This window comes from Aphelocoma coerulescens, chromosome 3 (genome assembly GCF_041296385.1).
Source record: "Aphelocoma coerulescens isolate FSJ_1873_10779 chromosome 3, UR_Acoe_1.0, whole genome shotgun sequence".
Taxonomy (NCBI): Eukaryota; Metazoa; Chordata; class Aves; order Passeriformes; family Corvidae; genus Aphelocoma; species Aphelocoma coerulescens.
The window spans coordinates 62,051,521-62,067,432 of record NC_091016.1 but is presented as its reverse complement, the minus strand read 5'-3'; the positions used below and the strand labels follow the sequence as shown (position 1 = coordinate 62,067,432).

The window sequence follows — 15,912 nt, the reverse complement described above, 5'->3', positions numbered from 1 at the left end:
AGTGAAAGTGTATGATTGATTAAATGATAGTGCTGAGAGAAGCCCCAGTTCTTCAGCAGAAATTCTTGCCTTGTATTTCAGGAAATACCCAAATTTTGACACAAACTATTACACCTCTACTATGGCCTAGTCAGATGCAGTTTCTATAATTTCTTCTTGTTATAAATGGCTTTGAGCAAGTCAAGAGCAAGCAGTTCTTGAGTAACTCCAGTGAGGAGACACCACAGCCTCTCTGGGCAATCTGTTCTGATGCTTGGTAACCCACACAGTAAAGAAGTTCTTCCTCACATACAGGTGGAACTTCCTGGGCATCAGTTTCTGCTCACTGCCCCTTGTCCTATTGCTTGGCACTACTGAGAGAAGCCTGGCTCCATCCATTTGACACCCTCCCTTGAGATACTCATAGACATTGATGAGGTCCCCCTCAGCTGTCACTTCTCAAGGCTGAACAGGCCCAGCTCCCTGAGCCTTTCCTCATAAGAGAGATGGTCCAATCCCTTAGTCATATTTATCACCCTGTAACACTGGCTCCAAAATTAAACACACTTTTGCCTCAGTTTTCTTTAAAGACAATCATGTTGTCACAGCATGGAAAAAGGCAGGATGGTAAATGGGAAAAATTTATCCCTTTACTCAGCACATGATAAAATAACATTATTCCTCAGCTGATCACATTTATTATAACAGCGCAGGTAATCACCAACTGTGGAATGCAGATGACTAGAAGAGACTGTTAGAAGAGCTTCCTCTTCTCCTAAAACACATCCCACCAGTGCTCCATATTAGCAAAAGCTAGTGGAGGCAGAGGCAAGGAAAGCACAGCACAGGGAAGAACACAGTAATTTATTTTTTTAATGAGAAGTGCTGTATGCAGACAATCAATGGTATAGTGTAGACCACACATGAATAATAAAGATAAGCAATACTGGGACAGCAAAGGCCAGAAACCTTAATTTTTAATGATTCTGAGGCTCTGACATAAAAACAATCTGATTTCTGCACTACTCATTCTATGACAAAAGTTGGTCAGTCAGAATCAGTTCTTGTACAAGATTAGGAGGCTGAAGAAGTGAGTTATTTAAATATAATGCAGGTTGCTTTCCTGTTTGGCACTGAACCTCAAAGCTGATTCATATCCATGTTGCCATACTGTTTTCAAAAAGTAAAAGATCTGGTCTTCTTAGAACATGTTCCAGATGCAATGTGGGTGGATAAGACTAACATATTGCATTTAATGATAATCATCCTAAATACTGAAGGAACTAATTAATATTGCATCATCATAACCACGTTTAAGGCACTCAAAGCCATAATGTTTTGGTAATATATAAATGGAAGTAATAATATTCCCTTTTTATAAATGGGAAATAGACCCAGAGAATCAAAGTCTTTTGTAGATGTTTGCAAAAAAACTCTACATTAGGGAAAATTTCTTAAACCTTAAAAACACAAGTTCAAATTTTTAAGCATAAGATTATCCCCACCTTCAATTATGACTAACTACTGGCAGAATGTTTGTTTCACAATTTCTTTTACTTTTCCCCTGATGAGACGAGGTGTTTTGGATTAAGACAAATACACATCTCATCTTCATAGAATTTTATTCTAAATCTTACACAAGTCAGATAGTAGTGGTGGAGTGGTAGCAAATGTGAAGCGTTGGGTACAGTAACATAAAGGTCATGGCCAAGTACGATGTCCTGCGTGTGGGTCAGGGCAATCACAAGAACAAAAAGAGGCTGGGGGGGAGAATGGATTGAAAGCAGCCCTGAAGAGAAGGACTCAGGGATGGTTGAAGACAAGCTTAATACGACTGGGCAATATGTGTTTGAAGCCCAGAAAGCCAGCCATAGGCTGGGCTGCATCAAAAGCAGCATGGCCACCAGGTTATCACCAGGAAGTGATTCTGACACCTTAGTCTGCTCTCATGGAATCTCAGGTGGAGAACTGCATCCAGCTCTGAGGCCTTCAACATAAGAAAAATGTTGATCTGTTGGAGCAAGTCCAAAGGAGGCCCACAAAGATGATTAGAGGGCTGGAGCACCTCTCCTAAAAAGAAGCTGAGAGAGCTGGGGCTCTTCAGCTTGGAGAAGAGAAGGCTCTGGGGAACTTCCAGCAAGTAAAGGGGGCTACAAGAGATTTGGACAGGGACTTCTTACAAGGGCATGTAGTGACAGTACAATGGCAAATGGTTTAAACTGAAAGAAATTAGGTTTCAGTTAGATATTAGGAATATTTTTTTTTTTTACTTTGAGGATGGTGAGGCACTGGCACAAGTTGTCCAGAGAGGTTGTGGATACCCCATCCATGCAAGTGTTCCAGGCCAGGATGGATGGGGGTCTGACCAACTTGGTCTAGTGGAAGGTATCCCTGTCCATGGCAGTGGGGTTTGGAACTAGATGATCTTTAGAGTCCCTTCCAACCCAAGCCATTCTATGATTCTATGACTTGAATCACACAGTTTCATTCTGTAAGAAGGTGCTATTTTTATAGTCATGTTGAACATGTATTAATTGTGGGCCCCAATATGCCCTACAGAAGTGGTAGATTTTTTTTTTCTTACCAATGAAATACATACTATTATTGCACCCACCTAATCTCTCACAGTATAGAAAGCGTCTTCCTGAAATACAATACCAGCCAATGGCAACCATTATATATACCTAAATAATAACTATATATAACCAGAGAGCTGTGTCTGAAACAACCCAGCTTCTCAGATACTTGAACACTTACCAGGTTCTTGATGCAGTCTGAACTGAGCTCCCATGGCAAAATGTGATGTTGGTCACAGTAGGCCTGGTATCTGGCCAAAAATAGTTTGGAGGGTTTTCTTCAGCTAAACATTTTTCTGTAAAAATGAGTGTATCAGTGTTAATAGTAAATTTCTTCACCTAATCATCCTCCATTTCTTGTCCTCAGCTCATCAACCAGTCTACAGCACAAAATTGTCTTCACGTGAAATGCTTGGTTGTTTGCAATAGAGGAGTGCACAATGGGGGATCACACATGCTGCTGCTTCTCAAGGGAAAGAGTTGAACGTGCATGCTGTATCCATCTGCACAACACCAGCCTCCACCTCTTCCCTCCCAAAGGAAGGGCAATCTTTGGTAGAAGTTGGATGGGAAAAGACAAGAGCTAAAAGAAGATTGATTAAGGGCAACAGCTGTCAGGAACACAAACAGCATTGAGAAGTGGGGATGAGGTGCCTTAGAGGTCCAAAATATCTCATTTTAGCTCTGGCTGTAAAGCATATTTCCTTATCCTCAGACCATCAGAGGAGCTGTCAGGAACTGTCCCAGCCACTTTGAACCAGACAGCAAGACACTGACTAAAGCAATCTGGACAACTTTGTTTGTGTTAAAAGTGGTATTTTGAGCATGGCTCGCTGAGATTAGTGGACCAACAAGGCTTATAGGCACAATTTAAAATCTGAAACAATCATACTGCTTGGAAATGTGTGATTATTTTAACACAGAAGATGCTTATTTATGATTAAGCAAAAATAAATTTGTTGTGCAACAAAACTGAACACTACGTACCCACTGGATCAACATCCACAGTATGAAGTTGATATCCTTCTTCCATGGTTCGATTATTACTTATGAGCTTCTGTCGGATGTCTTCCTCTTCTAAATTGATGTTGTTGGTAGCATTATAAACCAGAAGAGCCAAAGCGCTAAAACTGCAAGCAAAATTATCCAAGTATTTCAGTCAGAACAGCAGAGGCCAAAGAGGCCAAATATGTGGAAATAAAAATATCCAACAAACTCTGGTTTTCTGAGTATGGAGCAGTGTCACCAAATCAGTGTTGCTCATTATCTGTAAATTATTATTTTGGTATATATAGTGCCATGACAAGAATATATGGTTGGGAAATTTCATCTTCTAGTTACCATTAAAGAAGCATCTCATCAAAAGAGCTAAGAAATGTTTTCAGAAGAGTTCAGAAGATGAAACCATAGAGTTGTGAGTTCTAAATGGGCCCTAATTAATTCTAAAAATCTGGTTCCTAATGGCTTAGGAACTTAAGAGCTGATTCACCCCACCTCACAAAACTTGCCAGGGTGGGACAAGTCATCCTCCAGAGGATCCACCTCTACACTGACTACAGAGAAAGACTAGGAGATTAACAAAGAACAGATGCCTAACATTTAAATCTCTTAAGGTTTTTATGGAGTGAAAAACACCCTGACATACTTTTGAAGCTTTTAGTCATAATTAGGAAAGCCGAGTTCCTCAGATGAGTAACTGAAGTTTGAGCACTAATAGCCGTTCTGTACTGTAGCCCACTGCTACTTTCTTGGGCATATGAAGTAGTTCAAAGTGCCCAAGCCTCTTTTCTGTGAACAAAATAAAACAGTCCCCACCCTTGTCCCAAAACATAACTTTTCTGGAAGGGAAATAATGAACAGCCAACCAGTTCTAGCAGGACACAGGAAATAAGCCCAGAGTGGAAGGCCCAGAAATTTCCTCCTGGGACAAAAGGAAACTGGAGATGAGAATACGTCGGTACCCAAGAGCATTGCTTGGCTCTGGCTAGTAGGAGGTAAGCCACTAAAGCACGGAACATTGGATGTCCATGGGAGCCAAAATGTGGAAAAAAGGAAAAAGCAAACCTGCTTTGGGCTGTCTTCATCTTAGCCTTGCCCTTGGATACCCATCAGCCTGAATAAAGACAGACCTTTGGAGTGTGTGAGCTGTTCCTGGCAGCCTGGGCAGTGGTGGCACTGCCAGCACACATACAGTGAGCAGGGCACACGCCTGTCAGGGGTTCTTTCACCTGTGGCCCCCCGTGCAAGAAAGCAACAGCGAGCTAAAGGGGTTTGTGGTCTACAGGAAGAAGAGTAGCAGAAAAAAATTCTGTAGGGGTTCTGAACAGGGCTAGTAGGGTTTTCAGGTATACCTTCCTAGACAGACCAGGACTTCAGTTAAAAAAGCCTTCAGAAAGACACCCCCATGATGACAGCTCAGAACTGCACTTCCATATGTGCCTAATTTTCTTGACATATTCACTGTTTTACTGGTAACATGTTGCTGGAGAAGAAAGATAAAAATGTGACCACCTGCAGGCTTGGCTTTCTCTTTTCCCAGTGGATGTATTTTAGCAGAGAAATTCCAGCTATCCCTGGCCAGGTCGCTCCTTCCCTGCTCCCAGAGATACTGAGTTCCTCCTAACATTCCTTTGGTCTCTGGAGTGTTTAACATGTATATGGCAAATAGCCTCAGTAGGGTGGATATGCATTAGCAGGCATTTGCTGTACACCTCAGATATATTACAAGCACAAGTTTATTACGGCACTTATTTTTAGCAGAAGTATGGAAATTGCCTACGAGACTGCCAATTCCTTCAGCCCTCCAGTACTTCAGCCCCAGAGTCTCCTGGCAGTTAACCATCTTTCCTAAAAGATTCTGGCTTCATTCGTCTATTCCCTTTACTTCAGAAGAGGAAAACTTAATATACTGATGCCACTCCCTACCTCAGCACTCTGGCTGCAGAACAGACATTCTGAACAGTCACGGCTACTGCTTAGCTGCCTGTTTCAGGATTCCCAACTAACCAAAATGATATTTAGTATCCATAACTGTGAGGAGGGATAACTCCAACAAAATGGAAGGGATAATGAGAGATGTGAGTGACTGAGATAAGGACTCAGACCAGCAGGGAATCTGAATCTTTTATTCAAAGAAACGAGCTAGTTTTATAGACCTTTTCAAGGCACAGTATTTCCTTACATGGTAATTCTCAGTAGTGACCTATCCCATGTTGCCACATCAGCAACACGCTTTCCAAATATCCTTCTGTGGGGTGATCACACCCTGTTCATCTGTCTGTCAGCTCCCGGCAAACTCCCCTCCGTAAGGATCTGTTGTGTGACACCTCCTCCCCACAGAGTCCAACAAAAACAAACCTCTCTGTGCTGCCATGTGCTCCTTTGTGCTACCATATACTTCTTTGTACTACCATGTACTTCTACAAGCATGTCACACAACCTATAACCCAAATCAATCTTATCTCTCCTCACAGATAGATGGGGCACAACTGATTGCAGCTACATGGAAAAATTACAGAGAAAAGTATTGATTATGAAGCACTGATAAAAATAATCTCTTAAACCGATCTGTTGTTTTCTGAGAAACGCTTAGAGCACAAGTCATGTATACTGTATAATAAGAGCCTACTCCATATTATGGTGAAAACAATTTCTACAAACATTTCAGAATGACTCATGCTCGCTTCCCAGAGTAAATAAATACCTTTTAACTTGACAGCTGACGCAACATGAAGTTGAGTGCTTCCTTCCACTTTTGTCACACTCAGATCCCAGAAAGAAAACATTATAATGGTAAAGAGCAAATTCTCAATTTGGGAAACAGTAGGACTGCACTCAAATAAATGGCAAGGCTGCCATGCTCTGCTGGTGTCACCGGATTTGCTACATCCAACTTTTAATCTTTTATTGTGTGCCATATAAAAGCAGATAGATTCTAACAGCAGTAATCAATTACAAATTACACATCATCTACAGTAATCTGTACTGCCAACAGTACTGCCATCGATATAATAAAGAAAAATGGATTGAGGTGTAGGTAAACACAAGGGATAAATGAGTATGTTTCTCTTTTCTTTGACTGAAATGGTGACAGCTGGAGCAAGCAGGAAAGCTGGGGAAGACCAGTGTCTATCCCACTTTGTCCTGGTCTGTTGAGCTAATCTAGCTCAGAGAGAGGCATTTACGAAGCTGCATCCTCATCAGAGGCACAGGAAGTGGTGGTGGAGCCTGCACTGCCATGGTGCAGCCCACAAAGCCAGCTTTCTTCTCCAGCAGCGTGACTCAGAGCTATTCCAGGACACTTTGCCTACACACGGGCTGTGGTCGCGCTGCTGTGCCATGAGGGGAGCCCAAAGGAAGGATTAACAAACCACACGAACCCTGCAGCGCTGACTGTCTTGCACCTGAAGGGATGGGGTTGATAACTAGCAATGCAAATTTCTCCTTTCTGTTGTACTAGACAGGCTGAGCAAATACTGAATTACTCTTGTTGTCAAACTGTTTCACAAATCACTATTAATTTCTTTCATAGTTAATATTACTTGATTTAAAGAATATAAAGAAACATTTTAAAAGAATCTAAATACTCAGGGAATCTAAATTTCCACTAAAAGGCATTGGCAATTTCAGTACTAACTACCCTGGCATATTTTAAATAGTTTTAAAACGTCAACATTAAATTCTTTACTAATCTTACTGTTATGTTGGCTCTGAAGGTAAGCAGTGATGGGTTGCTGTAACTGAAGGCTGACAGCACAGGTAGGCCCACATAGCCACCTCTGAACAGTTTTAACCACTTCACATTAACTGGACAGACAAAAATAAGAACTGACTGTTCCATAAGTCACTAGTGAAGATGCAATACAAAGAGCAGACAAAATGTTAGAGTAACACACAGAATAAGACAGAAATAAGTATGAAAGCAGAGGGAAACTAAAAGCATTGCACAAAAGCATCTGAGTTGTGAATAATCTTTTACTTGAGGTGATTTTGACTGCTATACATTAAATGGTCAGAACAGAGAGAAAAAAATTATGACTTGACATAATAGACACATTTAAAGAAATGTCAAGGATGAACAGCTTCCTTTCCCTGGAGAAGGTGATGTTATAGTTAGGATATGAAATCTGAGACTTCATGACACAAAACTAAAAATTGCAGCTACTTTTTGGACTACTAAAAGTAAAAGCATCCTAAGTCTTCCTTTTAAGTCAATGACTGTCATAGCAGAACAATTTTGCAAGCACCATGGTCATGCTTCGTGCCTGTGCTTGTGTCTCTGGGTCTTGCTCTTCCTTGCAGATCTGGTGTGGGAAGACAAGCAACTCTGGGTTTTCAACAGAAAGCAGTTACAATATGTGCTAATTTGGGATGAAGGCTATTCATTTCTAGAGAATATTGCAAAGACCCAAACCAGAAAGGACTGGAATCCCTCACATGGAACAGCTGGTCTTTGCTGAAATGAGATTTTGGTTACGCTTGCACTATATTCTGAAACAACGAAGAAAACCCCCATTCCCCAACACACTGCTTTTCTAAAAAGGCCATCTAACAATGTCAGACCTACACTAAATCTAATTAAAGTCAGTGGAAAGACAAAGGAAGTCATTGGAAGCTGGAAAAGGGCAGGAAGCTTCATCAGCAGACTAAGAAGGGATCATCCTTCAGTCACTCAAAGGGAAATCCCAAATTCTTCCACCTGTGATGGAGGCTTTCTTTACAGGTCATGGACACAAGATACCACCAGGGCACTGTGGAGAAACCTGAGGATTTTCACCTGGTGCTTATTTACTTGGTTTTTCAAACAGAAATATTACACATAATGTATATGTTATGCAGCATTTTAAAATTTTTCTCAGCCCTGGTAAAGGATGTCCCTTACTACCTTCAGTAACACTGAAGTTGAAGTTGTGGGGAGTAGAGGTGGGACAGGTCCAAATCCTTCCTAAAACCTCACCAGTGGAAACCCAGAAAATTTTTGAAACAGGAACAGACATCACAGATATGTTCATTTATAACAAGAATAGCATAATTATTTCATAACAAACAATTTGAATTAATCTACAAAGCATGTAAAAAGCCTAATACTTTACTTAGGACTAGAAAAGTGAAATTATGCTGCTCTAGTGTTGCTAACTCTTGTCTAAAACTATTACACAATCTAATTAATGTTTTATCCAAGTGCATTAAACTTTCCATTAAGCAAAACAACACCCAAGAACACAGCATGCAGGAGCCTGAATATGCCTCACTGACAGTGGTGGCAAAACTCCCACAGACTTCAACGAGCAGGACCAGGCACAGGTAGCTCTGACTTCCTGCTTTCATCTCTATTTTCATTCCCAAGACAAGGGACTTCTGTTTCTGTTTAGATTTAGTAGTTTTTATGCAGGCTGCCGCTGCGTTTTTTAATTTGGATGAAATGTTTAACCGTACTAATGTTAATATTGTTTCCCATATTAAGAGCAACCAAAAACTGGAAATAGGCCAAAATTATGACAATCAAGCAGTGGGAGTTGCAACAAGCATAAACTTTTTTGTATGTTAAGCGGAGAAAAAAATCATCAATTAATTGGGGTCTGAATTCTCAAAATTACTTGCAAAATAAGAGAAGAAAGGAGAAGCAAGGGAGCTGAACTCTTTATTAAAGACCAATTCCCCTACTGTGAAGCAGTCCTATGTAGTCATCTGACAAAACCTAGGATCAGTAGGACTTTTCTGAGAAAAGCAGCAGCAGCAGTTACAGAAAGTTTTGACACAGCTCCAGAGTCATAAAAGGCACAGAATTAATGAAAGAAACAAACACCTTTATAGTTTATCCACAAAATTGGCTAACTTGGATAAAATCCACAAATTGGTTTTGCTTTCAAAGGTTTCTGCAAAAATAATGAGGGACAAAGAAAGAGCTATATCCATAGCCCGTGCTGAACTCCTGTCTAGTTTGAACAGCTGCCCTCTCATTAAGAGGTGGAAACAGTACAGCCAGAGGAAAAATTGAATACAGACAAAGTCAAATATAGTTGTGATAAAATTCTGTCTATTAAAGTAGTTAATCATCTACCAAAGTATTAGCTTGATATATACTGCTGTCATCCAGAGATGTCACAGTATTAAAGGTGCTGATAATAATATGCACTTTTGGACTTGGCACTCTGTCTCTCATCACCGGGTACATAAATGCGTAATCAGCGCAGTGTACTTTGGATTCCTGCAGCTCACAGAACACAGTAATGAAAGAGCAACAATCCACTTCAATAATTTTGGGTTTTTTTCCCTTCTCCAGAATGCAGTACAGTTTAAAATATTTTTTTTTGAAAAACACCTATTTTTAATGTGACAAAAAAAGCCAGCTTCCTACTTCCTACTTCCTACTTCCAGCTTCTACCTCTTCTCTGAATCGTTCTCTCCAATGATTCTTTCTCTTTCACATGAAAAAAGACTAGGAGGGGAGAGTGACAGCTGAAGATCCTTGATGAGGTAGCAGTGTGATAAATAAGGGTGAAGCAAAGCAAAATGCATAGAACAGGCTGGGGGATGTTGTTTTGTTGGTTTTGGGTTTTTTTAACTGCTCCATAAAATACTAATCCAAAAGGAAAGCAAAAAATATGTGAACTGAATTACAAGAATATGAATTCATGTAAAAAGGGGAAAAACCTTCTCAAAGAGCAATTTTAAGAACTATTATACTGCCTCAGAAATAAGAAGGCTATGATCTTGTGGAAAGTTCAGAAAAGAGAAATAAGGCTTAGTGAATTAAGAGTTAAGACTAATATGTTCACTTCTGTAAAAGATAAAGTTAAGGCTGTGATATTTCTGTTAGGTCTTAAATTTTAACTGTGGAATGAATTTCTGTTCAGATGAACATGAAGGTAAATAGAATAAGAAATACTTAAAAACTAAGGGAAATAGTAGAATGCCTAAGACTGCAACAGACTTATCCATGACTATCCAAAATGAAGAAATAAGAAAATATTTGGGCAACTATTCACAGAAATACTATATAGGAACATTTAAATAATAGGAACTGCATGAAATCACACTGTGAGCAAGTTACATGCAAGAATTCAGCCATAAAATTTCAGTGATTCACCTGGGCAGTCAGGAATTACTATTACTTCCATCAAGTATTTAGAACTTCTAACCTCTAACCTGCTAATGTTTTACATTCTCAAACATTACCCTAGCATCTTGTAGGATTTCCTAAGAATCATAACCAGGAAAAATCCAAGGAAAGTCTAACAAAGAATCTTGATACCAATAATCTGGAAGCAGTAGGAAAAAAGGTTTGCTTTATGCATCTTCAGAAATTCAACATATTTTTCCTCCACAAAATTCAGAAACAGATGTGTGAACCTCAAAGAACTAAAGAACTGGTGACTAAACCCAGGAACACTAAAGACCAATGGGAAGCTGATCCTTTTATGCTTTCAGAAGGGAGGGATGTACAAGCATAGATATATACACAGAAAACCTAAGACCTAAAGATGCTTCAACCAATTTTTCTCAAACATTTCTTCTGTAAGAGGTGAATTATGCATGAAAATGTATTCAAGACATGAAAGCTATATGATGAAAGGCAGAAAATCATGTGTATATGTATTTCTATATACGTGTATGTACATATACAATGTGTAGTAAGTGTAATTTTTGTTAGTCGTGTATCATGTAGCTCACTTAAATTTTTCATTATCCTTGCATTATCCCATCTGGGTTTCTAGGTTGGGCAGGATCTTGACTTGTCTTGTTTGTTTTGTTTTGTAAGAAAACATTCACAGCATGACATTCCTGATCATTTGGAGAACATTAAAATTTGGTGTAACATGATCAGCATTTATACTAAATCATTCAGAATGATGAAAAAATGCCATTTGACCTTGACACAAAGTGCACTAGAGCCCATAAGAAGGCTGGCTTCTCATAAGACCAGGCCTCCCTTGAAAAATGACACATTATGAACACATAATTCCATTGCCTCTGAAATGACATATAATGAACAAAAGAAATAGAAATGGGGTTACTTCCCCATAAGAGCAATATATTATGAGAAGTAATTTAGTGGCATATTCACTGTATGTCAAAAAGAGAGGGAAAAGAAAGGGAAGAGAAAGGGAAATTACTAAAATAGTTTCTCCTTCTTCAACCTTTTTTTTGAGTAGACTAGGGAGAAAAAAAAAATCCAGGAGGCAGCATGGTAGAAAGGTGAGACGAGAAGAAATCAGGTGTACAGCTTGGCTGCTAGACTCATAAAAGATGAGAGAATAAGGATGGAGAAAGCTTTACATTCCTCAGCAGACTTGGATTGTTAGTAAGACCTGAGGCAAGGTCTCCACTTGAAAGGCCTTGCTGGCATAACCGTATCATTTAGAAGTGTGAAAAAAACCCCTACCCACATCACTATACCCTACTGTAAATGTAGGTCAAGCAGCAAAAGAGCCCATTCAGAGACTGGGCTTGCACTGTACCAGTTAAATGGTTTTGCCAATAAAAGCTGTCTTTCTGCTGTGGCTATGTGGGAAGGAGATATTACCTTTTTACAGATCTTTTCATGTCTAGGCAAACTCTGTTGAAAACTGGAAGCACCACTAATTACTTCCTGATGGTAAGTTGGGAATACTGGGCTATCTCTGATATTTAAAAGCCCAACTTTTACTGCCATTATCCTGGCAGTTCTCAAGAGTCAGCAGTTAAAACTTTTCTCACAGGACTTTTGCCTACACTGCAAACAGATATATCCAATACCCACTTACTGCCCTATCCTCCCAAGACTTACTATGTTTTGGTTTCCTCTCCTTAATTTGGTCCTAAGATTCCCTCCCTCCCCAGACATCCCTCAGAAATCAGCCTGCTGCTTTCAAAGAAGCCCATGGAGGCCAGATTTTCAGGGGGGGGTGACACATCTAACATTCTTTGGCTGCCTTTGAGGTCGTTCCAACTCCAGTGCCTCCAAGCCCAGCAGAAGTCAGGAAATGAGAGCATATGGTAAATAGTTTAACTCACACTCGTTTAGCTTTCAATTCTAGCATGATTTTTCAGTGTTTTCCATCTAGTAAGATGTCTATTAACTCAAAAGACTCTGGTTCAAGAGAAAAAAAGCAGTGAGAGTGGATAGATACCAATGTACCAAAACTTGTTGCTAAAGAAAGCTGGGTGTGTTGTACAACTTCTATATCCTGTATCTATTCAGTTTCTGACAGATGAAATCTGAGCTCTGAAAAAATGATCTGTTAAGGTTTAAAGCTCAACAGGTTTGAACCAAACCAAACATGATAACCAGTATTAGGTTTCTAAGCACATTTAGAACACTGATCTTGCCAGCAGTCATATATTTACAGACTTGCAGCATACACCAAATAATAGGCAATGAATCCATTAATAGACAATGGAGCCTGTTGTAAAGCCACTTGCAATAGCAGCTGTTGCCTCTATTGAGAAAATGTCGTTCAAAATATTACCTTTTAATACTTCTTTTTTGTCTTGCTCCCTCTCTTATGGAGGCAGGGTGGATGCTGTGAAAGAAACAGACATTAATTAGGGTGGATTAATTCTCCAAAGGAATACAGCATAAATATCTTCCTCCTTAATTTACCTGATATTGACCACATATACGGTGTAATTCCAGTTCTGGAAAGTACGGTTCAGCTGAAAAACAGGAAGACATTGATCACATGAATGGTGAGATGTTAATGGGGCTCTTTGTTGCTTAAGGCAGTGTCAGAATTTCACCCTTCTGCCCCTTGAGAAATCCCCTTCAGTTTTGCAAAGCAAAGAGAACACTCACTTTTCAGTGAGGTGATTGTTGTACAACAGGTAGTGAGAGATGTGGCTTTTTTGTGGACAGGAAATCTGTATAAGGCCATGACACAGTGAATAGGTGAGTGCACAGGATGCTGACCTTTTCCTTTTCTCCTTCTCTTCCACATCTTAAATTCTCAGATACACTTTGATTAGAATGGATTTACTGAAAAAGTTACTGGCTAAATTTTCACCTGAAAGTCTTCAAACTTACAATGATCTTCTTTTCAGATCTTTGTACTCTTTATTCCGAGTGTTCAACAGCTGCTCAGTTTTCCCCTGAGAGACACCTTTGCATAGGTCTCCTTTCTAGATTTTTTGCCTCAGGCACCTGTGTAGTTTGCCTGGTTACTGCTGCTAAGGGAACAACCTTGGCAGGTGTGGATGACTGCAATTCTGGTTTGCAGTTTATTACATATATATATGCTAGTTTATAGATTCCTTAGCTTCTGATAGCTGAAATCTCCAGGTTTACTAAAAGAAAAATAAAGAATGGTTGCCATATTTCATGATATCATATTTTTGCATAAGTAGTTGGTATAAAGGTTTTACAAATTGTGTCAGTGTGACTATGTGAACTGTCAAGAATGAGAGAGAATATCTTTATTCAGACAGAAAGAACTTTCAGAGGCAAGAACCTCAAGAATCCCTCACCCAGAGAGGAGCTTATGTCTGATAAAATGGACTGAAAAACCAGGGACTACTAGAAAGCTCAGCAAGTGACCTATGGCAGAAACCTTCTGAGGCAGAGAACATCAGGATAAATTGGAAAAATTTATTGCCTCACACAAATCAACACTGCCTGGTGTTTCTAGGATTTCTGCCACAATATAACTTCAAAACTTTTAGCACTTGGGGAGACAATTTTTGTCTTATATCGTGATGTTGGAACTCAGATATGTACCTCTTTTGGTGGACAATTCTGATTTCTCCATACTTTCCAAAATCTCACCTACTATCTACATTTCTTAAGAAGCTAGCCAGTATAGTGCAGACATTTCAAAATTTTGTCCATAGTGCTGAAGAGCCCCAGCCAGACCTGAATTCATTACTGCACAAATCAATAAAAGAAAGATATTTAGAGAACACATGTGAAGAGGTTTTTTTTGGTAGTCTCTTTTTTATTTTTTTCCCCAACTGATAACAGCGATGGGCCAGATTCATATGTGTAATCACACAGGAAAGAAAACTTAACTTACCCATTCTGCAACAACATCATGTACTTTCGACACCGAGTTGGGGTTGGAACTAGAGACAATTATAGATATCCTGTAGAATAGCCCACCTGTCCATTAAAAACAACATTATAATGTTAGAAACTGAGCAAATGTACCTTTTTAATAATGAGACTTTAGCTTCATGATTAATATAAAAATTGTGCTGAACCCCAGATACAAGGCCACCTCACGCTCTTGTTGGCATTTAAAGTCTGAAATGAATAAGCCCTGCAGGTTTGGGCCCATTCTCACCAGTCCTGTTGATTTTGACAAGAATTTCCTCCCCCTCCATATTTTCAGAGACACTTGAAATGTGACATGGAAACTCATGGACAACATACATAAAAATAGTATTTTGCATACACCTCTAACGTGGTGTGTAAAATCAAGATAATGAAAGTATCACAATTCTGAAAAATTATTATAATTAATGAAGTCTGAAACACAGATAAATTCTGCTCCTAGGCATATTGTTATAATTTTGTTATATGTTCCAGAATTGAACCACTGCAGATTAGAGTTTAAATATTGTGAGAGCAGATGAAACTCATCAATTAAAAGTAGCCAGGTAAGTGAGGACAGAATTAGGTGTGAGAAGGGATCTAGAGCTCTTGTTTCCAAAGTACAGTCTTGCTCTCAGGCCTGGCAATGGCCAGACAGTAGAAGAACCCACATCAGCTTTACAAAACTGGCAGCTGAACAAACCATCTTTCAGTAACAAAATGTGTAACACTTGGCTTGGTGCAATTTTATATTCAGAAAACTGTTTTGAAATGGCACTGGCTAAATATAAGTTTTCTTTAAACTCATGAGTGGGTAGGCAGCATTACAAGATTTCACATCTAATAAATAACATCAAATCATTTCAGAGTTATGCTCTGTGTTAAAAGTCTGTACTTTTCACAAGCCAGTTTTTTTTTTTTTTTTATTAAGTTACTAAACATTCTGTAAGCTCCAGTTGGATAAAATTTCCCAGGATGTGGGGGAGGTTTAAGAACTTCTGGACCAATTCACTGGCATGTATGCACATGCATGGCACTGCTTGGTTTTGGGCTGCTACCAAGGTTATGGGTCTTGATCACAGATACATCATATAATTTGCATTTATATAATCTTATGTAAATCTTACAGAGACACTACATAGGACAGAGCAGGACATGACAATAATTATACAGAAATCCCTTTCTGTCTCTGAATGGAAAGGAACTGGTCTATCTTTCTGACTCTAAATAAAAGACCTTTTATTCTAAATGGAGCAAATGTCATGATTTTACAATTTCATAGATAATTATTGCACAACAGCTCGAAATAAAGGCATCTGGAAAAAAATTTGAAGTCAGTATTTTCCA

General features: G+C 39.2%; 1 protein-coding gene across 6 annotated transcripts in view; it reads right to left on the bottom strand.

Moving 5' to 3' along the window:
• Positions 1-15,912, bottom strand: part of ADGRG6 (adhesion G protein-coupled receptor G6) — a 117,203-nt gene that overhangs the window by 32,243 nt on the left and 69,048 nt on the right. For all 6 annotated transcript variants that reach the window (XM_069010531.1, XM_069010534.1, XM_069010535.1 and 3 more), the window contains 5 exons: positions 14,546-14,631; positions 13,141-13,193; positions 13,007-13,060; positions 3,543-3,685; positions 2,737-2,851 (listed from right to left, as the gene is read on the bottom strand). In XM_069010531.1, coding sequence (XP_068866632.1) covers positions 2,737-2,851; positions 3,543-3,685; positions 13,007-13,060; positions 13,141-13,193; positions 14,546-14,631 — 451 coding nt within the window. The remainder of the gene's footprint in view (positions 1-2,736; positions 2,852-3,542; positions 3,686-13,006; positions 13,061-13,140; positions 13,194-14,545; positions 14,632-15,912) is intronic.